This window comes from Rhamphochromis longiceps, linkage group LG17 (assembly GCF_057381845.1).
Source record: "Rhamphochromis longiceps isolate RC_006_pf linkage group LG17, R_longiceps_female_GT1.1, whole genome shotgun sequence".
NCBI lineage: Eukaryota > Metazoa > Chordata > Actinopteri > Cichliformes > Cichlidae > Rhamphochromis > Rhamphochromis longiceps.
This window is the reverse complement of record NC_140573.1, coordinates 6,496,102-6,522,659: the sequence shown is the minus strand read 5'-3', so window position 1 is coordinate 6,522,659 and position 26,558 is coordinate 6,496,102. Positions and strand designations below refer to the sequence as shown.

Sequence of the window (26,558 nt, the reverse complement as noted above, 5' to 3'; positions counted from 1 at the left end):
TTGTTATGATTGACTTATTGAGCTGCACTCACCTTCTGATAAATTAGGCTATAAAGCAGTGGATTTGCAGAGTGTGTGGTGCTGATGCTGTCCTCTCTGCCTCTGCCGCACCTTCTCCCTCTCCTTCTCCTTGCAGGGTGCCCTGTCTCCTCCTCTTGGCATCATCCACTCTCGCATCGTCGCTGTATTGGCTGCTGTTTTGTGTTTCGTGTTTACTCGCAGGACGACCCCTCCCACGGTGACATGTAACCCGAGCTTCAGGTGAACAATTCTGCTCCGGCACCTCTCCGTGGATTGCTCAGAGGGTTGAAAACGATGCGCTTTGCTGCGAAAAGCTCCAAGTTGCTTTTGAAAGACTCGTGAAACATGACCCGGTCGCCCCCCAAAAGAGCGGGTCTGGATAACGGCACGACGATTTGAACGGGCAGCGATGTGGATGTAAAGGTGAGCTGGGTTTATGCTGTGCGTCTGCGTTTTGGTTCCTTCAAAGTCGCAAAAAAGCCGGTTAATATTGTTCTGCTGAGCCGTGTGTGGGGGAAAGAGCAGGAAGGACAAATAACTGATTAACTCAGGCGAGCATTGTAGATGAATAAGTATGGCAATAATGTAGACCCACGGTCACGTTTCTATATTTTTAAACTATCTTTTTCAAGTTTTCTGTGCATTTAATATAGTTTTTGCAGTAATTCTTTAAGATTTGTAACTAAAAATCAGGTTTTTGTTTAAGTAAAAGAAAATCTTATTTAGAATACATATTTGTAAGGCTTGATTATGGATATGCATTTAAACGTATATCCAAAGTAGCTAAATACATTTCTGTAACAAATAATAAATACAAAAATACAAGTGAACGGGATTATTTTGTTCACTTGTTTATTTCTGAGTTAAAACATGTCTGGGTTTTCAAATTGAAATTAGGTTTGCAAAAGGTGGCACAAGAGCCTGTAAACACAGAATGATTGGCACTGCAGCGTAAGAAATTATTTAAATGTTTGTTGATTATCACATTAATTTCTGTCAGTTGTTTAGTGATTGCTTGGCTGTCTCCTTTCTGAATTGACTTCATTTTTTTTTTCTCCCGTGCCTCTCTGGTATTAATCCGCTCTTGCGTTACTGCTCATTTCTTTAAATTACCATTATGAGAGAAATTTATCAGGGAAAACAGCTGCTTATGGTGATTTGAAGAGTTGTGTATCCGAATTATTCAATGACTCTTGATTAACATAATAATTAATAATAGTTCTGACTTATTCTTGGTGTTTATATTATCTGGTACCTTGTTTTCTGAATGGATGAAAAGGTCTACATAGATTTACTGATGCATTTGTTAAAATTGAGGGGGCAAGTAGAAAGTAGCAATTGGAAAAAAACATATGCTAATCTGTTTTCTTTATGTGTACAATGTGATACTAACCTGTAAACAGATGCATTATTACAAAAGATGTGGTCTTGTGAGCAGTGAAGTAAGCAGACTGTATTTGTATTGGTGGGGAATAGGGGAGGAGTGTTACTGCTGTGCACATATCAGGTTACACTTGTTCCAGTCTTTACTTCCAGTTGTCATGTATGGGTGATGCCAGCAGCAATCATTGTTGTATTCAAATGTGGATTATAAATTATTTTTAGAGTTGCATGCATGTCATGCCTTTACCTATTTTATCCATTTCCTTAAACAGTCTTACTGTGTGTTCCTCTTGTCATCTCGGTGCCTTTAAAAAAAAACTTTAAATAGAAAACACTTTTATTCTGATATCGTCATCTACTATGTGTATTTTTATTCTCAGGTAGTATAATGCATTAATTTCCATTGTCTTTCTCTTTCACTTTTCTTGTTTTGTCTCTTCAAGCTGTAGACTGAGGATTATATAAACCTGACATGTGTACACCTAATGAGACGGTAACCTGAGGTCCATCCTGAGGAAAAACCAGGATGCATTCCATTACCTTGGAACTTTTAGGCAAGACCAATGTCAGGGGTTGCTGCAATCCCTCTGCTGCAGGAGTGCTGTTCCTGCTGTGTCTTGGCTTCCCTCCCTCTATGGCCGCTTGCCCACCTTCCTGCCTTTGTGCCAGTGATATAATTTCCTGCAGCGGATGCAATCTGTCTGTGGTGCCCTTTGATCTACCAGGTTATGCCACACGGTTGGACCTTAGCCACAACAGACTCACTGCCCTGCATGTGGGCTGGATTTCCCAACCGCTGCAACGGCTCGTTACGCTGATTCTCGGCAAAAATTTCATAAGAAGCATTGACGTGAACACCTTCAATGTGACACCACATCTCCTCCACCTGGACCTCTCGTCCAATCAGCTGACAGTGCTGAACTCATCCATCTTCAGTGGGTTGAAAGAACTGAAGGAGTTGCTGCTGTTTGACAACCAGATTATTCAAATCGATCCAGGCGCCTTCAAGGACCTCTGCAACCTACAGAGGCTCTACCTCTCTACAAACAGGCTGTCAGTCTTCCCCCTAGTCATTTATGAAGAACCCGAGGGACCTCTAAATCTGACATTTCTAGACTTGTCATATAACAGACTGACTAAGGTGCCTGTCCAAAGCCTCCTGTCCCTCACTCGCCAAAGAGGAATTTATTTGCAGGAAAACCCTTTAGTCTGTGACTGTGCGTTGCTTGCCTTGCTGGAGTATTGGATGTGGAAACAGTATCCCCCTCTACTGGATTTCAGAGGTGACTACCCATGTAAAAAAGGAGCAAAGTCAGGAGTTCATTGTAAGGAGCATGAAATGTCAGCTATGCCCCTTGAGACACAGATCTACCAAGTAGAGCCTGGTCAGTGGTTAAGAGTGCCATGCCCAGGGTTGACTTTGCCTGCTCAGGAGGGGCTTGTGGTGTTTTGGGTCACCCCTACAACGGTACTGAATTCCTCAAACAGTGATCTAAGTGCCCGCCTCGCAGTTCTTCCCAATGGCACCCTTGAAGTTCGAGAAGCGCTGACGGAAGATTCTGGAACATATGGGTGTGTCATACCCCGCGGACATAACTACAATCCCAGTCACTCTCTGGAGGTCACAGTGGTAGTTGGAAATTTAAGCATTACCTCCGCCAGCGGTTCAGCGCATCGCAATAGTGCAGAAAATTTCAACACTGCATTTACCACACTGGCTTCTTGCGTGGTCAGCATCATATTGGTGCTCCTCTACCTCTACCTCACCCCCTGTCGGTGTCGGGATGGCCGCGGCGGGGACTCGAGAGGCTGCGGCGGACGAGCCATCATCCTGTGTTCAGACCCCAGAGATGTGGAGACAACACAGCAGCGGTCAAATGGGAAGAAGGTGGTTTTCTTAGAGCCTCAGACCGAAGACTCTGACACTAGCTGCACCAAAATTGCAGCAGTTAACTTGAGTCATGTCACTTCCGAGGGCATTCTTAAAAATGGAAGTAGGACAGTGGGACAGCCCCTCACAGACCCCACTCACATGGCATAGCAAGAAAAAGAACCTTTTGCACATTTCTGTACAGCATGAACCCAAGTTTTTTTTTCTCACTGTCTTCTTTCAGTACATCATGAAAAAATCCATTTGATGTGAGTACTGCACAGTGATTCTTGTGAAGTAGTTATGCACTGTGGGGTTTGGGTGTTTGGTCTAAAGCAGAAAATGCAATCCTTTTGTGGGCAGAATTTCAATTATGTCTCGACTGTAAGTGGTGTCTGTTTTTTTAATATTAAGAGTTCATATGGAAATTTCAGTGTTACCGCAGGAAATTGTTACAGCAAAGATCACAAAGATAGAAATGTGGGTGGGTTTTTTATATTGGGCCGAGAGAAATATTCACACCTGATGTGATGAGCTGTTAGAGGCAGTGGCGGCTGTTGGGTATTGTGCTTGCATTTTCAATGCATCATGACCATTCTTTTAGCATCTGTCTTGTACCGTGGGGCATAGTGTCTTTGAAACATGCCAGTCGTACTTGTGAATTTATCTTAATGTTGTTTAACAATGTTGTGCAGATGAAACTATGTCTGCCATTCACCTTTAAAATCTATATGAATCTGTAAAAATTTCTTCTTAGACTAAAATACACACAAAACCCATTGTTTTGCTATTGTTGCAGAAAAAAAACACTTGATGAACTGTTACAGGGGTGGTTTACTTCAAGAAGAACACATTTCCAAAATACACCATGATGATATATTGTTGTTATTGTCATGGCTTTTGTAAATAAATGATGGATGTAGCTAAAAGTATGTCATCCGTAGATTTGTGGTCTGCCATTTTGGGGTGGGGGAAAAAAATCTATACGGCACAGAATCACGTGTATGTACTGATATAGGGACACCAAATATTGACATTTCGAATGAAAATCAATAAATAATGAATATATTAAAATGTTCTGGGAATACTACTCTACCAACAAGAGGGCTCGTGTCCTTCACCACCATCCCAAGACAAAATTAGCCGAACAAACTTACAATAAATCCGTTCAACCAAAAAAACATCCAACATATAATTCTATAATTTCCAACTTGACTCCATTCAATTGAAGACTGAAAGCAAACTGACTCTGCATTACAGGGAGTGCAGAATTATTAGGCAAGTTGTATTTTTGAGGAATAATTTTATTATTGAACAACAACCATGTTCTCAATGAACCCAAAAAACTCATTAATATCAAAGCTGAATGTTCTTGGAAGTAGTTTTTAGTTTGTTTTTAGTTTTAGCTATTTTAGGGGGATATCTGTGTGTGCAGGTGACTATTACTGTGCATAATTATTAGGCAACTTAACAAAAAGCAAATATATACCCATTTCAATTATTTATTTTTACCAGTGAAACCAATATAACATCTCCATATTCACAAATATACATTTCTGACATTCAAAAACAAAACAAAAACAAATCAGTGACCAATATAGCCACCTTTCTTTGCAAGGACACTCAAAAGCCTGCCATCCATGGATTCTGTCAGTGTTTTGATCTGTTCACCATCAACATTGCGTGCAGCAGCAACCACAGCCTCCCAGACACTGTTCAGAGAGGTGTACTGTTTTCCCTCCTTGTAAATCTCACATTTGATGATGGACCACAGGTTCTCAATGGGGTTCAGATCAGGTGAACAAGGTGGCCATGTCATTAGTTTTTCTTCTTTTATACCCTTTCTTGCCAGCCATGCTGTGGAGTACTTGGACGCGTGTGATGGAGCATTGTCCTGCATGAACATCATGTTTTTCTTGAAGGATGCAGACTTCTTCCTGTACCACTGCTTGAAGAAGGTGTCTTCCAGAAACTGGCAGTAGGACTGGGAGTTGAGCTTGACTCCATCCTCAACCCGAAAAGGCCCCACAAGCTCATCTTTGATGATACCAGCCTAAACCAGTACTCCACCTCCACCTTGCTGGCATCTGAGTCGGACTGGAGCTCTCTGCCCTTTACCAATCCAGCCACGGGCCCATCCATCTGGCCCATCAAGACTCACTCTCATTTCATCAGTCCATAAAACCTTAGAAAAACCAGTCTTGAGATATTTCTTGGCCCAGTCTTGACGTTTCAGCTTGTGTATCTTGTTCAGTGGTGGTCGTCTTTCAGCCTTTCTTACCTTGGCCATGTCTCTGAGTATTGCACACCTTGTGCTTTTGGGCACTCCAGTGATGTTGCTGCTCTGAAATATGGCCAAACTGGTGGCAGGTGGCATCTTGGCAGCTGCACGCTTGACTTTTCTCAGTTCATGGGCAGTTATTTTGTGCCTTGGTTTTTCCACACGCTTCTTGCGACCCTGTTGACTATTTTGAATGAAACGCTTGATTGTTCGATGATCACGCTTCAGAAGCTTTGCAATTTTGAGACTGCTGCATCCCTCTGCAAGATATCTCACTATTTTTGACTTTTCTGAGCCTGTCAAGTCCTTCTTTTGACCCATTTTGCCAAAGGAAAGGAAGTTGCCTAATAATTATGCACACCACCTAATATGCTTAATTGGTAGTAGGCTTTCGAGCCTATACAGCTTGGAGTAAGACAACATGCATGAAGAGGATGATGTGGACAAAATTATGGAACTCCAAAGTGTTCAAAATTAAATAAATAAATAGGTCAAGATGAAATAAATAACTATGTGAATAAATAAGACACAGATATGTAATGTGAGAATGATATTGTGAAATAATGGAACACATTTTGAAAACAATGCTCATTATTGTGAAACATATTACATTCTGCTATATAAATTTTATTATTATTGTGAAATATTATTTCATGGTCATTATTTTTCACAATAACAGAGATTATTCCTGAGGCATTTTATTTATTTCCAGCCGTTTATATTCCAAAATGACCTTTTTTCAAAGTCAGTCTTTATTTCAAAATCCCGTTTTTCCCGATGGTCTATTTATTTCATAATGCGACTTTTCAGCAGAATGACTTTGTCTGTCAATCAAGAAAGACAGGGCGGAGCCGGTTGTGTGATTGGTTGCTCCTTTACTCAGACGTAAGTAATAGCACATGAATTGTCGATTTAGGTTTAATGGTGCAATGCGTCTCCTATGCAGCTGGCGGCAGTATGCAGCTCAAAATAAACTTAAGGCACCGACAAATGCAAAACACTGGGCGCGAATAACGTTACAGGTGTATCAATTCTTGTGAAGGGCATGGCTGCAGGAAACAAGTCCGTTTCTGAGTTACTCAGAGAACTTGCTAACCGCTTAGATTGAACGTCTTCACCTCAGTCTGCGTATTGCAGCAGTGTACTGGAGATGAAGTGGTCCCTGGTCCAAGTTCTCATCACAACCGCACAGTGTTAACGTTAGCAAATGCTAACGCTATCACAGCTAGCTCCACTCCACGAAACGCTGTTCAGGGTAAGTAACGATATGTTATTATTGCTTGGTTAGTCTGTCTGTCTGGCAAAAATGAGCTTTTTAATCAGTTTAGTCACAGATTTTTTTTAATACTGTTTTTTATCATAGCAAAGATTTCTATAAATTAGGTAAGAGAAAATAATTGTCTTCTGGGTTAATGTCTGTATTACTATTTACATTGTTGTAGGTAATAGTTATTCATGACTGTTTTAAAGTGGCTTATCTTCTGTGCTAATATGGAAGACAAGTAATCTATGTGAAAGAAAAGAAAGCAATTTTAGTTCAACGTAGTGATTTTGTAAGTGGGTATAATTTGAAAATGCTTTTACTAGTACAGTGGATGTTCTTTAAATATTTAACATTTAAAGTGTGTGTCACTTTACAGACTCCAACTTCAGTTTTGGTTTGGTCTCACCGTTGTAGGTCATAACACAAACAAGTCGTCAAGTCAAGCAGCTGAGGAAAGGGCTTAAGGAAACCATGGTATGGCCGCTTCTGACAGAAAGATCAGACATCATTCCTCTTTTCTTACCAAGGGAATCAGAGACTGCTCCCTGTTGTGAGGTAAGGTCAGGTCACATCTTTTAACATCTGAATAGTAAAGCTATTTGGTTAATTTATGAAGGATGAACATTAATTGTTGACACAAAACACCAATATACTGTTTTGTATGCGTGGGTTAGTTGAACAGCTGGGTTACATTTAATAAAAATACACCTAATGTTGCTGATGCTCTTAAGACTACAAGAGAAGTAAAGCTATAAAATGACTGTGGCCTGCCACAGAAGATGAAGATGAGGAAGAAGAGGAATGCTCTCGAGGATAAATGCAGAGTGGCAGGTTACCTTCGGTCCTTCATTGAAAATGGTAAGTCTGCTGCGATAGGTATTTTGCCATTGGTTTTCTCTGATTATACTTTGGAAAATTACATACAGTCCAGTGATCTTGGGTCATTAACAAAGTACACTATAGTAGAGCTGGGCGATATGAGATTTTTTCATATCACGATATTTATTTTTATTTTTATTTTTATAAAAAGGACAAGAGCGGTGAGGTCTATCGCAATAGTTTAATTTTTCTATTGAGAAAAAGTTATTTCGCAATACATATCGTTATCGTTCTATCGCCCAGCTCTACGCTATAGTATAATTTTGTTTTGTTATTTGCTCCATGCAATACATAAGAGTGGTGGCATTATCAGTTGCACTAGAATTGTATGTAGACTACTTTTAGCTTTGTTAACATAAAAATATCTATAAAAGCTACAACAGCAATTTGAGTGGGGCAAAAATGTCTGGTGCCCTGTATGTAAGTGGTCATCTTTATGGTATTTCTCCATAAAAGATTCAAAATAATGAATATAGGATGTCATTATAGTTTAAAACAATCTTCTGTTGCAGCATCTTGTGCACAACAAAAAGCCCTCATCAAGTTTTGGACAGGATGGGAAGTCTTGCCGAGAAATGACTGTGGAAGTGGTCAACAGCAGTCTTCCAAAGTCTTCCACCGGTTTTGAAGTACTACGTCTTCCTGCACACTACTGTACCTATGAGTCATTTCTAATGGATATTCAGGTGTGTCTCAACTCTACTGACTCAGGTTTTGGTCTGGTTTACGATTGATTCCATAACCACATGGTAAAATTAGACCATTTCTTCTTTCTTGCATCACATTACTGTACTCGGTGTTCAAAGAAACGGACAATCTAGTGAGTTCTAGTTCTTTTTAATACACTTGACAGTGAAAAATACAGAGTACAGGTGTGCATTTATGGCTTTTTTAATATAAACTGATGAAGAGTTCAGATATCAAAATCAGTTGTTCACTGTACATTATAAATTACACAATATGTTTTGTTTATACTCGCTACTGATACAAAAAAAATTTCTAGAAAAAATTATTTGAATTAAGATGTTACACTACTGTACTGTGTTCATTGTATTAAATCTGCTCAGAGTTGACATGTACTGTATATCCAACCAAGAAATGAATATCATTAAAGTGACAGCTGTATAAAACAAATCCTGTTTTATAGCCACTCACTGTTTTGTTGAAAATGAAATTGGTTATGCTGTTTTGAGTCAGTATTAGCTACAAAGCTGTAGAAATTTAAAAAAAAAAAAATCCTCCTGACATAGAAACTGATTAAATGTAATAATGTCTTTCTACAAGTGATTTTGAAGTATTGGTAGCACAGCAGGGTCTTGTTCATTCAGTGCATCTGGGAGCTGAATCTCAGGAATGGTGATCTCATTTGATGGGCAGCGATTATGTTGTCCTGTCCAGTCCACACCATAATCCTCATCAACCTGAAAGAGCATGCACATGTTTTAAATCTAAACTGAAGAGGTGTTTCCTGCAGCTGTTCCTAGATGGACTTATTGAGTCTGCCAGGGCCTATGTGAGTTGCTTAGGCATTGGCTACCAACTAATTATTCATTCACCCATTCTAGGTCAGGATTGGTTCTCTTCAGGTATAACAAATTTAACTTTGTTTAAAGTATTGCCATCTATACCTGACAGGTGGGATAAAAGAGAATGGCTTGGGAGGCGCACAGCAAATCTCAAGTTTTCCAATTAATGCTGAAAGAACCAAGGATGTAAATGTATTCTTGTTTTAGCTTTACCGAAGACACCAGAGAAAGTATATCTATAATGCTGCTGAAATAGACAAAACCATTTCAATAAACTCGCTATTTAACATCAACCTTGTTATGCGTTATCAGAGAACAATCAACTGCAAACAGCAATGAAACATTCAACTATGTACTATTTAAAGCACTAATGACCCTGCTGTCTAACAAGATGTGATAAGTAAGTAGACTGTGGAAAGCTGGTGGGTCTACTCTCTGTGTAAAAGGTTCCTACAGGCTCCACTGACCCCAGTCTCCGAGTTAACACACTAACAGCTAACACTGCTAAACGTGTCTCAACGCCGAGATGGCGCCGATAGCTTTAGCCGTAGCTGCCCCACTTTAGACAGTAACAAAAAAAAGTAAGCGATAATAATTCATTGTCAAACGTCATAATTAAGGTCAACACCTAAACAATGCTGTGTACAGAATCACACAGGTGCTCAATTACAGCATAAACTTACCTTAGACCTTCCTCCGTCATTTTCCTCCTAATTGTGCTCGGAGACACAGAAAATGTATCGGCAATTACCCCGACGGTTATCCCGGACAGCACTAAAGTCCTGAGTGCTGCACCGGGATTTCTAGACGTGGACAGCCAACATTTGAAGACTGTTCTTCCTCGGCGTATTCCAAACGAACACGGTGCTGAATTGATCTTAAACCTTTGACAATGCTGTCATCGATGCGAACATCTTGAAGAGCAATTATCATCCCAAGCATTTCAGAAACATCTAAACGACTCAAAACAGTATCTACAGGTAAATGATCCCTCTCTATCTGATTTGCTTAAATGAGCAGAACTGGCTGAAGTTCACACCAGTCCGCCATCCTCCGTGACTTTTGACCTAGCACGTTGTTGCTAGCTGCAGTAGCCGTCCGCGGAGCCGGTATCCAGGAAAACTAGTCGATGGTAAACGATAAGCCAATAGGTGCAAAGGTCCAGCCCACTTACATTGATTGACAGACAAAGTCATTCTGCTGAAAAGTCGCATTATGAAATAAATAGACCATCGGGAAAAACGGGGTTTTGAAATAAAGACTGACTTTGAAAAAAAGGTCATTTTGGACTAAAAACGGCTGGAAATAAATAAAATGCCTCAGGAATAATCTCTGTTATTGTGAAAAATAATGACCATGAAATAATATTTCACAATAATAAGTAAATTTATATAGCAGAATGCAATATATTTCACAATAATGAGCATTTTTTTCAAAATGTGTTCCATTATTTCACAATATCATTCTCACATTACATATCTGTGTCTTATTTATTCACATAGTTATTTATTTCATCTTGACCTATTTATTTATTTAATTTTGAACACTTTGGAGTTCCATACAAAATACTCATTTGCCTAATAATTCTGCACTCCCTGTAAGCTGCTGGTTAAAAGTGTGGTTAAAAGTGTGGTTAAAAGTGTGGTTGTATTACCACATTGCTGTCTGAAAAATAGTGTTAATTTATTTGAAATTATTACTTAGCAATAAAATTTACAGGCATATTCATGTGTCTATTGGCTTCCTTGGGCTCAATCAATGTCCCCTGTTTTTCATCCATTAAACTTTTGCAGGCAACAGGTCACTTGGGTTTAAAGTTAAAGTTACTGAAACGAGTTGTTTAACACATTCTTGACACATGGCAGACTTACTTGCTACATAGGGGTAATATAAACTCTGGTACAGTGACCTAATGTTTACACTTGTGAGTGTGTACATCAGCACTGTGGATTTTAAATGAAACACTGAAGATGTGATTGAAGTGTAGACTTTGAGCTTTAATTCAAGGAGTTTTACCAAAACATTACAGAGGCTCAAAACTAATTGGAGGAACTACTATCATTTTAAATATAAGACTTGTTTTTAATACTTAGATGAAAATATTTTGCAGTCATCAAATCACCAGATGTTGTGTTTCCTCCCAAGGGATGCTCTGCCAGGCCTTTACTGCAGCTGCCTTCAATTGCTGTTTGCTTGTCTCCATCTTCTGTTTTGTATATAATAGCTGAAAAGCATGCTCCATTGTGTTGAGATCAGGTGATTAACGTGTCCACTGAAGTGTATCCAATTTCTTGACAAACTCCTGTGCAGCTTTTGCACTGTGCTCTGGGTCATTATCCATTTGCGAATCCTGAATTTGAGCAGAGAGTACAGCCATGTAAACCTCACAATTCATCGTCAAAGGAGCTCGCAAAGAAAAGCGTCTGGACTTCTTTAAGTTACTTGAAGACGTTTCACCTCTCATCCGAGAAGCTTCTTCAGTTCTAAGGTCAAATGGTGGAGAGTCCCAGATATAAACCTAGTGGGAGTGACCCCCCACAGAGGGACAAAAGGACCCCCTGATGATCCTCTAATCGCCTGACCCAAGGTGTGGCTGATTGGGACCCACACCCAGTTTCACACCTTGGGTCAGGCGATTAGAGGATCATCAGGGGGTCCTTTTGTCCCTCTGTGGGGGGTCACTCCCACTAGGTTTATATCTGGGACTCTCCACCATTTGACCTTAGAACTGAAGAAGCTTCTCGGATGAGAGGTGAAACGTCTTCAAGTAACTTAAAGAAGTCCAGACGCTTTTCTTTGCGAGCTCCTTTGACTACGATGACCTGGATGACTGAGAACCTTCACAGACTCACAATTCATCCCGCTATCAGCAGTCACGTCATCAATAAACACCAGTGAAGTGGCTCCACTGACAGCAATACAGGCCCAAGGCATAACACTGCCTCCACCAGGTGGAACATAACAGATGGTGGTGTGTTTCATACTCTCCATACTTTTCTTTTCTTTGGTTATTTATGGTTTTATCAGTCCAAAGATTTTTTTGGCTCTTGTATATGTTTTCTGGCAAAGTCTAATCTGGCCTTCTTGTTCTTAGGTGTAACCAGTGGTTTGCACCTTGTTATAACGTCTCAGTGTTTCCATTCAAGAAGTCATCTCCTGATTATAGACAGTGATATACCTACATCTTTGCATATGTTCCTGACTTGGTTAGATGTTATGAAGTTGTTTTTTCTTTCTTTCATTCAGGCCTTTTGGTGTTGGTGAGCTGCCCAGTGCATTCCTTCTTTTTAAGAAGATACCTGATTATTGATTGGCCATTTCGAATGTTTTTGCTATCTCTTGAAGAGATTTATTATGATTTTTCAGCCTAATAATGGACTCCTTCACTTGGATCAATATCTCAATATATTGATTGAGAGTTCAAATGAACAGCTACCAAAGTCAAGTTCAACATTTGGAATCAACTCCAAATCTTTAATCTGCTTAATTTGTAATGAAATAATCCATGCAACTCCTTGTCAGTCAATTGTCCATTTACTTTTAAGCATCCAAATATAAGACACATGTTAAAATCCTTTAATTAAACCTGGAATTCTGCACTTCAGTTACTTTGTAATTGTTTGCTCTGGTAGTGATGTCCTTTGTGGATGTAGAGCGAAAAGAAAAGTGTCATTGTACAACTATTTATGGACTTGGCTGCATGTTTACACTCTGATACCCAGGGTATTGTGTAGTACTACCACATACTAAGTTTTATAAAACTTAGAATGTGGCTGTTGAAATGCAAAATCAGCCTAATAATCGTTCAAGAGCGAGTGTCAGGGCTCTCACCATTTATACAAAAATATTTTTTAATATTGATTACTTATAACCTGCCTCTCGCCCTAAGACAGCTGGGATAGGCTCCAGCCCCCCAACGACCCTGAAAAAGGATAAGCTGAAGCGAATGGATAGATGGACAATCACTTATATAAAATACCATCACACAGATATGACTAGAGGAATCAGAGAAAATGTTTTGGTTGGTTGGTTTTGGTTTTGTAATATTTCAGTTATGAAAACTACAGGAACTATATGTTGCCATGATTGAGCACCATATCAAAACACACTTCCCAAAGGGAAGAACTATTTTGGACCTGAACTAGAGTTCTGGTCCAAACACACTGACCCAGAGCTGGTGTGACTGGGTTGGCAGCCTTGACACTTGTCAACTTCATCTCAGTCCATCCTTTTAAAAAATGGACTTGGTCAGTCTCCACCTTGTTACGCTGACCTGCAGCTAAACAGATTCACTGAGGAACTGATCCTTATTGGTTCAGACAGGAACAGAGTTTGGGCTCTGCAAAGAAGCACACGCCAGCTCGGATCACTGTCACAGACATCAGAAGGAAGTTTGCCAATTCAACCCCGAGCCTACTGTGACCCACATTCCACAGTCCGTGTTTGTTTCATTTTTATAGGTATGTGTAAAATTTTCAGTCTGCCAAGAAGGTTAAAGTTTGTTCAGGTACACACGTTAGCCTAGTGCTGTCTGCATATGAATTTTCTCTATTTTTTCAGTTTTATTGTGATTAAATGAAAAATATGTCATCGTTTAATTGTTAGTTGTGACTTTTACTCATCTTTTTCTAATTTCTAATTTCTCTATAGCAACCTATAGCAAATTCATATTTGCTGGCATCTTCTTCCTGATGGGACTCTTCGTTTCATATGGCTTCAACGACACGATCTATCCTCCCTTCCATGTGGATGTAAATTACACGATTAAACACACAGACCTGAAGTAATGGTCTGGAAGAGACAGCTATGTTTCAGTTCAGGGGAAAGAGGTGGGTTGCACACAAACAGCCAAAATTACAACTGTAACTGTAAAATTACAACTGTAAGAAAATGTTATGTTCAGCATTGTCTTGTTAAAATATCCAAGAATTTCCCTGAAAAGGGCGTCATCTGAAATGGAGGGCTACTTACCTGGGAAGCTTTATATACCTTTCAGCACAGAAGCCACTAATATACCCCACTGCCATCAGAGGCTTTTGAACTCAGTGCTGAACAAAAAGTCAGATAATCCCTCTTTAGTCTGGATGATGCGATGTCCTTATTTTTCAAAAAGAATGTAACTTTTTGATTTGTCTGCTGATTGAAGCGTTTCTGGATCATGTTCACTTATGGTGTCTTCTTGGCATGACTTGAAGCTTTTTTTCTGTATTTGTTGATGGCACAGTGAACTGTGATCACAGAGAGTGATTTAGGCGTGTGTTGAGTCCGTGCAGTCATTTCAACACAGAATCATCCCCATTTTTAATGCAGTGCAACTCGAGGGTCATCTTTAAACTGTTTTTAATTTTTTTAACCCAAATGTAAATAAAATCTGTGCTTTTCATCAGTCTAAATAATGTATATTATGCAGGTGTTTCTCTTACCCATCCATCCATTTGCTTCCGCTTATCCTTTTTCAGCTTTTTCCACAAGCTGCATGTCTTTGGACAGTGGGAGAAAGCCAGAGTACCAAGAGGGAACCCACGCAAACACGGGGCGAACATGCAAACTCTACACAGAAAGACCCCAGCCTGATGTGGGAATTTAACTCAGGTTCTTCTTGCTGTGCGGCAACCGTGCTAACCACCTTGCCACCATGCTGCCGTCATAAACATGTTCAGCTATTTTCCAAATTCTTCCTTTATGTAAATGTCAGCTTTTAGCAGTTCAGCACTTTTGTTTTCAGGTTAAAAATTCAGGGTTTTTTTTTTTATCTCATTCAACATTTTTAACTTAATTTCATCAATTAATTCATTTCAGTGCATACATTCAGATTCAAGCATTCACACTGCAGTTTCTTCAGAAAATGCACTTTCTAGTTATATTCCACTAGGTTCCACTCGGGTATGAGTAATGATAAATTTAAATGGAAAGATATATGTGTCTGTTTTTGTGACCATGCGGACTTGTCTGCAGAGAATTTATACTGCAGTGAATGAACCACACATGCACCCCAGATGGCCGACTACAGGAATAAATACTCATCTGTAGTGCCATATGTCTGTGTCTGCACTAGAGTATAGGCTGGGCTTTTGCATCATTATTTTTCTTTGATTGTGTAATAAGAAATTTTAAGGTTTCACAAAAATGAAAAATGTTTGCTAAAGATAAAATCAGTTGAAGACAATGTGAACTTAAGTGTCCAAGCAGGACCTCACTTCAGCTACAGTGTTAGCTGAAACAAAATTCTGCCTCAATTGAGTTGAAGTGTTCTCCCTGTTCCATGAATGAAAGAGAGATTTATATGTTTCACTGTTACTTTGTCATGAGTACAAAGAGGCAGTTTGGGTGAAAAATAAAAAGTAGTGTTACATCAGAAGGATTTAGGGATGACCAATGACCTTTTAGTGAGTCAACAAATCGCCTTTTCAGAAATCCTCTTACAGTACAAGTGCTTTCTGTGGCTGCTAGGAAAGATAGAAAAACCTCTTTAAACCCTTTTTTGTCTTTTGTGCTTTATTTTTTACAAGACACTTGATGTCATCCAGCGTTAAATGCAGTAAGAAAGTAAGTAAGGATCTTTTATAGCAGTTTCATGATTTCTCAAGTGAGATACCAGTGGCAGTCGTTGAACTGGGGGCTTGGGTTGGAATAGAGATGGTAAATGGTCACTTCAATGAAACTTTGTGATAAGGTGTTATGATCTTGCATGACCGGATTTTGCCTCTTCTAGATACAGGGCTATATTTTTTTATAAATAAATGCATCTACACATTTATATCATGTACAGCTCACTGAACATCTTATTAGAAACACCATGCTAATAATGAGTTGAGTTTCCTTTTGCTCTGAACATAGCCCCAGTTCTTGGTTTATGGATTCCACAAGATTTTGGCAGAATCCCTTTTAGACGCTGCTCCACACTGCCATGACAGCACCACATCATTTCTGCAGATTTGGCTGTTGCACAGTCATGCTGCCAGTTTCCATACCAACTGGGGAGACTTTTTCTTGGTGGGAGTAGCCATTAGAATTTGTCAAACATAAAGTAGTGCACGTGGTTAGCAACAATATTCAGATGGAGTGTGGCATCCACACCATGATTGATTGGTGCAAAGGAGTTGTTGTGCACCAGGGCAACATCATCACTAGCCTCACATTCATGTCCTTGTCTGGCAGGAAAGAGTGGTTATTTGAGTTATTATTAGTCTATCAGCTTCAAATGGCCATCATCAGCTCAATCACCATCAAGGCATTTTGATTTTCAGAGCTCAAAGGGAGGTTTTTGTTTTTGTTTTTTTGTTTTTCTCGTTAACTACTCAGACATTTGGGCATCCAGATCCCTAATTGGCATGTTTCTAAGGTACATTTCATATGTTGACCACCCAGCAGTGTTCAAACCATTAAAAACATTCGTCCACCCACTCGTTTCCAATCTCCAGTTGATATGCAGATGACTGGAATTATCTTCAAGCTCATTAGCATCTCATTTGTGGTAGACTGTGCCCTGCCCTGAGAATCATGGTGCTCAAAGCGACTGCCTGTCCCTTGGCTCTTGTCTGATATTTTCATAATTACTTGGTTGTGACTTGTAGCCAATGTTTCATTTTCTGGCAAAGTGTTATCCTGTTCTGTCTATGAAATTAGTTGTTTTTGTTCGTTCATAGACATGTTTAAATAGTAGCAGCAGTACTAAGAAACGGCTGGGGTAGTAGGAATTTATATCATTTAATTTAATTAAAATCACATTCTGAGTTTCTTCAAACAGCCAATAGTAAGACACACAAATATAGTCCAACACCACAGAGGCATTTAATTTCCTCTGAGCCCAATATGAACGCAGTAATTTCCTGACTATTCATAATTGAAATGACAGAGAAATTTAATGGATGTGTGGGTCGTAGCTGAAACAAGAGCATTAATGTGAACACCATCGAGACAATGGGGCCATTTAGCAAATTGTTTCCACTATTTAATTAACATGATTTTTATTAATGTTGTCCTTTTAACTCTGTGGTCGAGCTGCCACATCCTCACAGTTCTGTCCAAGGAATTGTCTTTTCAAAAATCCGGGTGATTCCTACCTCCTGCAGACCTGCTTTGTGTCCACTCTCTTTCTGGAATCAAACAGCAGGACATGCTGTAAAAAGTAATAAAGATTCTGTCATTAAAAGTCTACATTCAAAAATTAATGACATTTGTGGGGTTTGAACCTGGAGCCTTGGTACCATTGTGCCTCATTAGAGTACCATGTGAGAGTTTCCTACTCTAAGTTCCACAGAAGCAGAGCAGCAGGGACAAACGAATGAATGAAGCAGTTTCTACTTCCAGTGCGTTTGTTTGTATAGCAGGTGCTCCTAGTTCTGTTGAGGTTTATTGTTTGTGGACTTTGTTACTAGACTCTAAAATATATAAGCTGATGTGCTGCCAGGGTTACCCTAACATGAGTCAATACAATGGCACTGAGAAGCTCCACCCAGGCAGGGAGGAGACAGGAGAGAAAGAGAGTGAGAGCAGAATCAAAACAAAAACGCATGTAGCCTCACTGAGCCAGCCGGGTAGACACAGTGACCATGACATTTTGTTTCCATGGAGTCAGACTTTCTCATAGTTTTTACACTGGTCTAGCTCTCAAGGCTTGGTCCTTTGGGCATTGGCTGCATTTTCATCTAGTCTTATCTGTCCATTTTCAGATTAATGTTTTGTGTTTGTTAAAACCAGTGATGGGAATAACAGTGTTACAAGTAACAGCGTTACAAGTAACAGCGTTACTTTTTTCAGTAACTAGTAATTTAACTAATTACTATTCCTATTGCTACAACGCCGTTACAGTTACTAACAAGAAAATGCGGCCCGTTACTATTTTTCAACAAACAGACGGTTGAAGCTGTGTTCAGCTTACCGCATCTTGTATCAGTTGCACCGAAGTAGCTGACTACGTAAGTAATCTGGACGCTACAGCTTTAAGCAGCTGCACGCACTTCCGCGGACGGTAATCGCAATCACTGTCTAGACTAGGGGTCAGCAACCTTTAACACCCAAAGAGCCATTTGGACGGGATTTCCACACAAAAGAAAACACTGGGAGCCGCAAATACTTTTTGACCTCTAAAATGCAGATAAGACTGTATATATTGTTTTTTTACCTTTAAGCTTTGTGTGAACAACTAAGGTGTGTTGCCTAGATCCATGAAGTGCTACAGAGAAAATTACTTTTTTATTTATGTAATTAACACATTTTGAACTCTTAAAGAAAAATAACAAAAGGAAAGACACCCAGCTGAACTAAAATGATCCATGTAGCAAACAAAAACTGTTTTGAGCCGCCACCCTTATATCGCCTTTGGGCTTTTGGAGCCTTGACCTGGCTTTTAAAAATAATTTGAAAAAAGCACTATGCTGCTAAAAAAAATAGATATTTGCAAAATTCAGCCTAAATATGTATTTTACCTGGTTACTGTGTGTGGCGGGGCGTGGTCTGCAGCGCCGCTGTAGGGGAGGCGGACGCACCTGAGCGGCACCCGCACTCAAGCCTCGCCGCCTTAACGTCTGTGCTATCTGTGCTGGTATGTGTCGGGCTGTGAGCTTTAACACCGACTGTATGTGTCAGCAACTGTGTGTGAAAAGTGGTCAATAAAGAGATGCTGAAAAGCGTGTTCATGCAAACATCGTCGGGTCTGCCGTGATATGTTTACAATGGGACTTCTGCTCCTGAACCTCTGCGCACAGCGTCTGGAAATCGGGGCTGTACGAAGTGACTTTCATCTTTATGCAGGACTGTAAGCTGTCGTCTGTGAGGCGCGAGCGATGTATAGTTCACGGTGGAGCTGCTGACATAATGTGGATCCAAAGATCCATAATTGGCCTATGGGCACCTGGGCCCTATTTCAGGAAGCCGGTTTAGAAAACTCAGAGTGAAAAACGATACTCAGGGTTGAGTAACCCCGAACTGTCCAACTCGGAATATTCGGTTTCAGAAAGGCTGATAACAAGTAGTTCAGTCAACGCGGAGTTGCTTTAACCCCAAGTTAAACGCGCGCACGAGGATACATAAAGCCCTGATTAGTGGAGCACAGATTAAGCGAGTCACCATGGAGACGGAGGGAAAGAAGGCGCGGTCAATGTATTTTACAGCGCTTGAGGCCGAAATTCTGATGGCAGCATATGCCGATAACATGCAAATTTTGCGGAAAAAAAGTAACACAGCCTCAGCTGCAAAAGAAAGTGAGCATGCATGGCAAAACATAGCCGACAGAGTCAATGCGTGAGTGTTAATTCAAACATTGATCGAGGGATTTCCACCCATTTAACACGTTATTTTATTATATTTTATTTTATTTTTTATTTTATACATTTTATTTCGTGATGTGATGTGAGCGCAGGTGCAACCCAACAGGCCCCAAACGTTCCTGGCAGCAAGTAAAAATGAAATATAAAAATATAGTCCAAACAGGTAAGGTGTAATTGTATTATGAGCCATAGTGCTCGGTCTGTTTGTCCGATGTAAATCAATTGCAGTTAGAGGCTACATTAATTTCCCCTCTGTAAGCACTTATTGAAATTATCTGAGCACATTACAAGTAAATATTTGCTTACTCTGTATGCTCAAATGTGACCCGTTATAGTCAACAGAAAAAAGCAGAGGCCTGGAAAACAGGTGGGGGTCCTCCACCACCACCACTCACAGAGGCTGAGCAGTTGGCTTCCACATTTGTGATAATGTTGGCAGCATCACATATGATCTTCACAGTGCAGAGAACACAAATTAGCATCCATTACTATAATGAAATAATTTGTTAGTTTGAAATGCTACAGGGAACTATGTACCTGCACATTAATGCTGTGGAAAGACGTCCTGTTCACATAGTCTCCTTCATTTACTGAAGGAGCAATGATTGGAATGTGAGTGCCATCTGTACAGCCAGTCACGCCTGGGAACCGTGAGAATAAATGTAAAATTTAAGTAGTAGTTCAAGTATCACCACATCATGAATTAAGTTTCGTTCATCCTGATACCTGCAATTTTGTGGAATCCCTCTTTGATAAATCTTGTGGGTCTATGACCGGGGAACACCACAAACGAGTACAGGAGACGTTTCAGTGCAACTGTAACATTCCTGACTGCCCGACAGACGGTAGCCTTGGAAACGTGCTCAGCGTCACCAATATTATACAGAAAGCTCCCGTTTGCAAAAAACCGAAGTGCAATACAAATAATATGTACAGAACTGAGAGAATGTCCGCGATGTGTCACATGAGCAATATTAGGCCTGAGGATGTTATTCAAATGAATTATAGATTGTGCTGAACAACGGTAACGTTCACACAGGAAATCATCAGGAAATGATAAAACGCGCTCTAATCACTCTCTCTGCAGAGAATTTGGGCTTCAACATCTACTGGCTCTTCAAGGAAGGGGCATGCCATGTCTGACACTTCCTACAGTCAGGTTTCCGACAAAGAGGCGGAGAACGTCAGGGTTAGTTGAAGTAAACCTGCTAGGGGGCAGGTTAGCTTCACGGAGTGTGTCGTCATAGTGACTCACTCAGGATTAATCTAAACTCGCTTTGTGAAACCGAAAACCCAGAGTTTTCGTTAACTCAGGGTTTACTTACTCAGAGTTTGCACTAAACCGGCTTCCTGAAATAGGGCCCTGGGGTTGAAAGTCTCGATAAATGCACGGCGTTTCGGCGGGTACACCGGCTTCTGCAAGTGCGACGCTTATATTGAGCGATCAAAAAATATAATTTTATATTTATATTTCAACATCACAATAATCTTCCAATTTAGAACTACAAGTTAAAAAACAATTAACATTAATAAAATACACTTCAGCTAATTACTTAAAAAAACAATTTATTTTCCCAAACCACGCGGAGATGCACTTTGAGGACTAAAGAGCTGCATGCGGCTCCGGAGCCGCAGGTTGCTGACCCCTGGTCTAGCACAAGAGCTGGCGCTAAGGGGGCAAAACAATCGCATGAGTGCTGCTGTTTGACTGAGGAAGAATAAAGTAGTCGTGGTAAGCCAATCACATGACCACTTAAAGACAAAGCAACAAGGTGATATATACCAGTTTATAAATTGTGTTGATCGGCCAAGATAACAGTATATTCGCGGCGTTTTTTCCTCGTCACGTTTACTGTCTAAGGACACCGCAGCAAGCACTCTGTGCTTATGAGCAAAAAAAAAACAAAACAAAAAAAAACAGGGGAAGTTTTAGGAGTGACGGCAAGAGAGGGAGAGAGAGAGAGTTTTGAGATGTGAGAGATTTGTGACGATTAGCGTGTTTGCAGTATGTAGTTAATGTGTTGTCTTGTGTAGTTAGTGTGTAGTGTTGTGGATAGTTTTGTGTTGTGTGTCAGAACAATGAGGCGACTGCTGTCTCCAGGTAGAAACAGGAGTGATACACCTGCTGCTGTCAGACCTGCAGGTATCAGGCTGTGATGTTCTCCTTTATAGTGGACAGAAATTATTGTTTTGGAGTGGCACAAATAATTTGTTTGGCATCTTACTGAATGCAGAACAGCTGATTGTTCTGTAAATAAAAGGTAAATGGATACAAATAACTTTGTTGTTTGCAAAACTTGTGCATAGGATTTTAAAATTGACCATTTATATTTGCTTTTAAAGTTATGAAATAAGATTCATTAAACATGTCTGTGGTTGTTACAGTAAAAAAAAAACTTTACTACTCTGATTTTATGTTTTTTGTCTGATTTTTGATCAATTGTGTTAATACAGTACATCAAAATGAAAACATAACTGTAAATTCAGACATGTGAGGTTGTGCTGAAAAGAATGATACCAAACAAGGCAAAGTAAATAGTTTTTAAAAGGAAAAATGTGGAGGGAAAATCAAAAGTAGTTACAAATGGCCAATTATACCCTGGACCCCAGAGGGTTAAACATGTTTTTTAAAGTAACGCAATAGTTACTTTTCAAGTAATTAATTACTTTTAGAATATTGTAACTCAGTTATTAACTCAGTTACTTTTTTGAAGACGTAACTAGTAATTACTTTTTCAAAGTAACTTGCCCAACACTGGTTAAAACACTTGACACAGACCTATGAATCATTCATTCACCTAACTCAAGTGATGAACCAGTTTTATCAAAGATCCCATTTTAATCTTTATTTGTTACCAGCAACCTGTTGCAAAAATACAATCGGTTCACATTTCTATGAAAATAGCCAAAGACAACACAAAATGTGGTATTGCTCAGGATGGTGTGCAGGGCATCTTTAAAAGATTTTGATAGCCATGTTTGTAACAAAAAAGAAAAGATCTGAGAGAGGACCAGAAAGATCCATCTGGCCTTGCATAAAGGTGGTCATACCAAATACTGACTTTCAAGGTCATTAGAATTGTACACAGTCCGTTTCTGCCTTATATACAGTGGGGCAAAAAAGTATTTAGTCAGCCACCGATTGTGCAAGTTCCCCCACCTAAAATGATGACAGAGGTCAGTAATTTGCACCAGAGGTACACTTCAACTGTGAGAGACAGAATGTGAAAAAAAAATCCATGAATCCACATGGTAGGATTTGTAAAGAATTTATTTGTAAATTAGGGTGGAAAATAAGTATTTGGTCAATAACAAAAATACAACTCAATACTTTGTAACATAACCTTTGTTGGCAATAACAGAGGTCAAACGTTTACTATAGGTCTTTACCAGGTTTGCACACACAGTAGCTGGTATTTTGGCCCATTCCTCCATGCAGATCTTCTTGAGAGCAGTGATGTTTTGGGGCTGTCGCCGAGCAACACGGACTTTCAACTCCCGCCACAGATTTTCTATGGGGTTGAGGTCTGGAGACTGGCTAGGCCACTCCAGGACTTTCAAATGCTTCTTACGGAGCCACTCCTTTGTTGCCCGGGCGGTGTGTTTTGGATCATTGTCATGTTGGAAGACCCAGCCTCGTTTCATCTTCAAAGTTCTCACTGATGGAAGGAGGTTTTGGCTCAAAATCTCACGATACATGGCCCCATTCATTCTGTCCTTAACACGGATCAGTCGTCCTGTCCCCTTGGCAGAAAAACAGCCCCATAGCATGATGTTTCCACCCCCATGCTTCACAGTAGGTATGGTGTTCTTGGGATGCAACTCAGTATTCTTCTTCCTCCAAACACGACGAGTTGAGTTTATACCAAAAAGTTCTACTTTGGTTTCATCTGACCACATGACATTCTCCCAATCCTCTGCTGTATCATCCATGTGCTCTCTGGCAAACTTCAGACGGGCCTGGACATGCACTGGCTTCAGCAGCGGAACACGTCTGGCACTGCGGGATTTGATTCCCTGCCGTTGTAGTGTGTTACTGATGGCGACCTTTGTTACTTTGGTCCCAGCTCTCTGCAGGTCATTCACCAGGTCCCCCCGTGTGGTTCTGGGATCTTTGCTCACCGTTCTCATGATCATTTTGACCCCACGGGATGAGATCTTGCGTGGAGCCCCAGATCGAGGGAGATTATCAGTGGTCTTGTATGTCTTCCATTTTCTGATGATTGCTCCCACAGTTGATTTCTTCACACCAAGCTGCTTGCCTATTGTAGATTCACTCTTCCCAGTCTGGTGCAGGTCTACAATACTTTTCCTGGTGTCCTTCGAAAGCTCTTTGGTCTTGGCCATGGCGGAGTTTGGAGTCTGCCTGTTTGAGGCTGTGGACAGGTGTCTTTTATACAGATGATGAGTTCAAACAGGTGCCATTCATACAGGTAACGAGTGGGGGACAGAAAAGCTTCTTACAGAAGACGTTACAGGTCTGTGAGAGCCAGAGATTTTCCTTTTTTGAGGTGACCAAATACTTATTTTCCACCCTGATTTATGAATAAATTCTTTACAAATCCTACCATGTAGATTCATGGATTTTTCTTTCACATTCTGTCTCTCACAGTTGAAGTGTACCTCTGGTGCAAATTACTGACCTCTGTCATCATTTTAAGTGGGGGAACTTGCACAATCGGTGGCTGACTAAATACTTTTTTGCCCCACTGTAGTGTGTTTCGATTCATGTATACAGTGAGGAGATTCAAAGGAATTCAGAATGAAAGGCTCAACAACCTGGATGTCTACGGTAAGCATGAATCGTTTCTCAAGATTGTTGTATTTAATAGAATTCTGTTAGCACACGTGCTATTTATTATGATAAAAGCTTCTTATTCTCACTTTAGGTATCTATGACTTTCCATTATGGCAACATGAAGGCAGAGCTGCCCAGAATGTCCAGCAACAAGATTGAAATTCCATACGAGTGCAAGTCGAAATGCTTGAACATGTTTTTGCAAGCTTACAGTGATAAAGTGCTTGAGCCCAGAACACTGAGAGCGTTGGAGAGAGAAAGGATGTTTTCAGTGGAGGAGGTAGGTAGACAGAGGAGGGAATGTGATTCAGTGCTGAGAGACTGATGCGAGCTCATCCCTTTCGTTGAAGGGATGAGTATTTAGCCCACAGTGAGATAGGGAGGAATTGTAATGCGGCAGACTGACTTGATAATCTACATATGTAGGATAAGCTTTACAAAAGCCAAGAAAAGATTCTGAGCTTTAAACGCAGAGTAACCAAAGCTAAATTTTATGCAGCATATTACATGCTGTGTGAGCTAATTCAGTGGGATTTGTGGGATAAATGCAACACATTACAAATGAAACTGCCATTGATTTGTTTCTGGAAAACTAAAAAGGAACCATCTGGTTAGTCTCAGTGGGGGAAAAAGGCATCAGCATTGTCATACTAAAAAACTGATGCTAAATATAACTACATTTGGAAGCAGTGATTTTGTGGAGGGCACACTGCTCTTAAGCCCATTTCCATGAGATGTCTGTGTGTTGACGGTACCTGCAGAAGCTTTAGATCAACATGTTTTTTTTACATTTTAATCCACGAAGGTCAAGCTGACCCCTCATATTCCTCCTCCTCTGAATGCACTTTAGCTTATGCAAGGTCAAAAAATGCACAAAAACACAACATAAAGAGCTTCCATGTCATGTAAGCTACAGCAAGGTTGGGGAAAAGTGTCACTCTGCTCAGACCCTAGTACCACTGACTCTAATTAACCATTGCTAATGTAACCTTGCCCAGTATCTGTTGTATCTATGTTGCAGGTTTAAACGTTGTTTGTTCTTTTGTTATGAGTCTCCATGTTAGACTATTATTTTAGAGGCATCCCCCCTCCCCATCATGTCCGACATTACTAGGTTTAGACCCAAGGGGCACCTCTGGAGATGAAAAATAAAACCAATGACAAAGGAGTTAAAAACTGCAGTTCCTCAAGGCTGGCTCCATAAAAGAGTCAATCCCCAAAGATTAGGTATTTTCAGCTGCTCTCTAATTCCCCAAAGGGTCACCACAGCAGATGGACCCACATGTTGCACAGACTCCTGGGTTGAAAGTGACAACTAACAACACATTTAAAAAAAAAAAAAAAAAACATATTTACAGCCTGATGCAAAAGATTGCTTTGGGTTTTGGATAGCTTGCACTTTCATTTATGATGTCATGTCTGACATCACTAGGTTAGACCCAAGGGGCAACCCCTGGAGCTGCAAAACAAAACCAATGACGAAAGGGTAAACACAGGAGTTGTTCGAAAATGGCTCCAAAAGGGAGTCACTCCCCACAGACTAACTTTTGGGGGGGTTTTAAATATCAGAAGTAATTTTCCTACCATAATTAGCCTTTCCTAGGAGTTTTTCAGTTATGTAAACTAACTCACTGAGTGTCATTTGATTCTCTATTAATATTGTTTTGTACTGTAGGTATACTGGCTTTGCACAAATACCGGCTGAAACTAATCGAATGTGAACTAAACATCCGATGCATAGTCAGTTGCCTTTTGTTTTCAACTATTAGAGGTAATTTGGGTGTTCTTTTGTATTAGTTTCCCAAGTAAATGCTGGAAACTCCATTATTATTAAACTATAATCCACTCAACCAAATGGAATATTTTCAATGCAGTAGAGTACAATGAAAACAATATGATGAAAATAAAAGAACTACCAATGTTAAAAAAAAATTAAGCCTGGAAGATATTTATAATGCATTTATGTCCTAACCCTGTGAGCACTCAGTCATCATATTCTGACCCTAACCACATATGTTGCAAACAGCCAAAACCGACTTTGTGGAAAAAAATGTGAATGTTTTTGATGTGTCTCACTTCTTCACCATCATGAACACAGGATGGACATCACTCTTCCACCTAAACACGAACATTTCACCATGTTTAACTCCGGACCCAACCTGGCCAAAGGAGATCCTGAGAGAGAACAAAGGACGCGACCCTAAGCGACAGCCTCGAGGTAAAAGAGCCGGCATCAGGAACAGGCTACGGGCTCGCGCATACCGCGCA

General features: G+C 40.1%; 1 protein-coding gene and 2 long non-coding RNA genes across 5 annotated transcripts; 2 read left to right on the top strand and 1 right to left on the bottom strand.

Annotated features, from left to right (window-relative positions):
• Positions 1-304: 304 nt before the first annotated feature.
• Positions 305-4,095, top strand: LOC146649183 (amphoterin-induced protein 2-like). Its single transcript, XM_085387107.1, has 2 exons — positions 305-444; positions 1,848-4,095. Exon 2 carries the CDS (start codon positions 1,931-1,933, stop codon positions 3,443-3,445), a length of 1,515 nt encoding a protein of 504 aa, XP_085243233.1. The 5' UTR covers positions 305-444; positions 1,848-1,930; the 3' UTR covers positions 3,446-4,095.
• Positions 4,096-6,589: 2,494 nt separating this feature from the next.
• Positions 6,590-14,757, top strand: LOC146649181 (uncharacterized). Of its 3 annotated transcripts, XR_014908310.1 has the most exons (6): positions 6,590-6,810; positions 7,234-7,374; positions 7,596-7,677; positions 8,211-8,384; positions 13,875-14,053; positions 14,684-14,757. It is a non-coding gene; the product is annotated as an uncharacterized LOC146649181 (long non-coding RNA). The 3 variants fall into 3 exon arrangements; XR_014908309.1 differs by lacking the exons at positions 13,875-14,053; positions 14,684-14,757 and having other exon boundaries at positions 8,211-8,832; XR_014908311.1 differs by lacking the exons at positions 13,875-14,053; positions 14,684-14,757 and having other exon boundaries at positions 7,196-7,374; positions 8,211-8,832.
• On the bottom strand, positions 8,520-10,292 carry LOC146649182 (uncharacterized). Its single transcript, XR_014908312.1, has 2 exons — positions 9,908-10,292; positions 8,520-9,119 (listed from the first exon to the last, which is right to left on the bottom strand). It is a non-coding gene; the product is annotated as an uncharacterized LOC146649182 (long non-coding RNA).
• Positions 14,758-26,558: the final 11,801 nt, after the last annotated feature.

Excerpts from the sequence above, each read along its gene's own strand:
- LOC146649183 (XM_085387107.1), top strand. The coding sequence starts at position 1,931 with ATGCATTCCATTACCTTGGAACTTTTAGGCAAGACCAATGTCAGGGGT.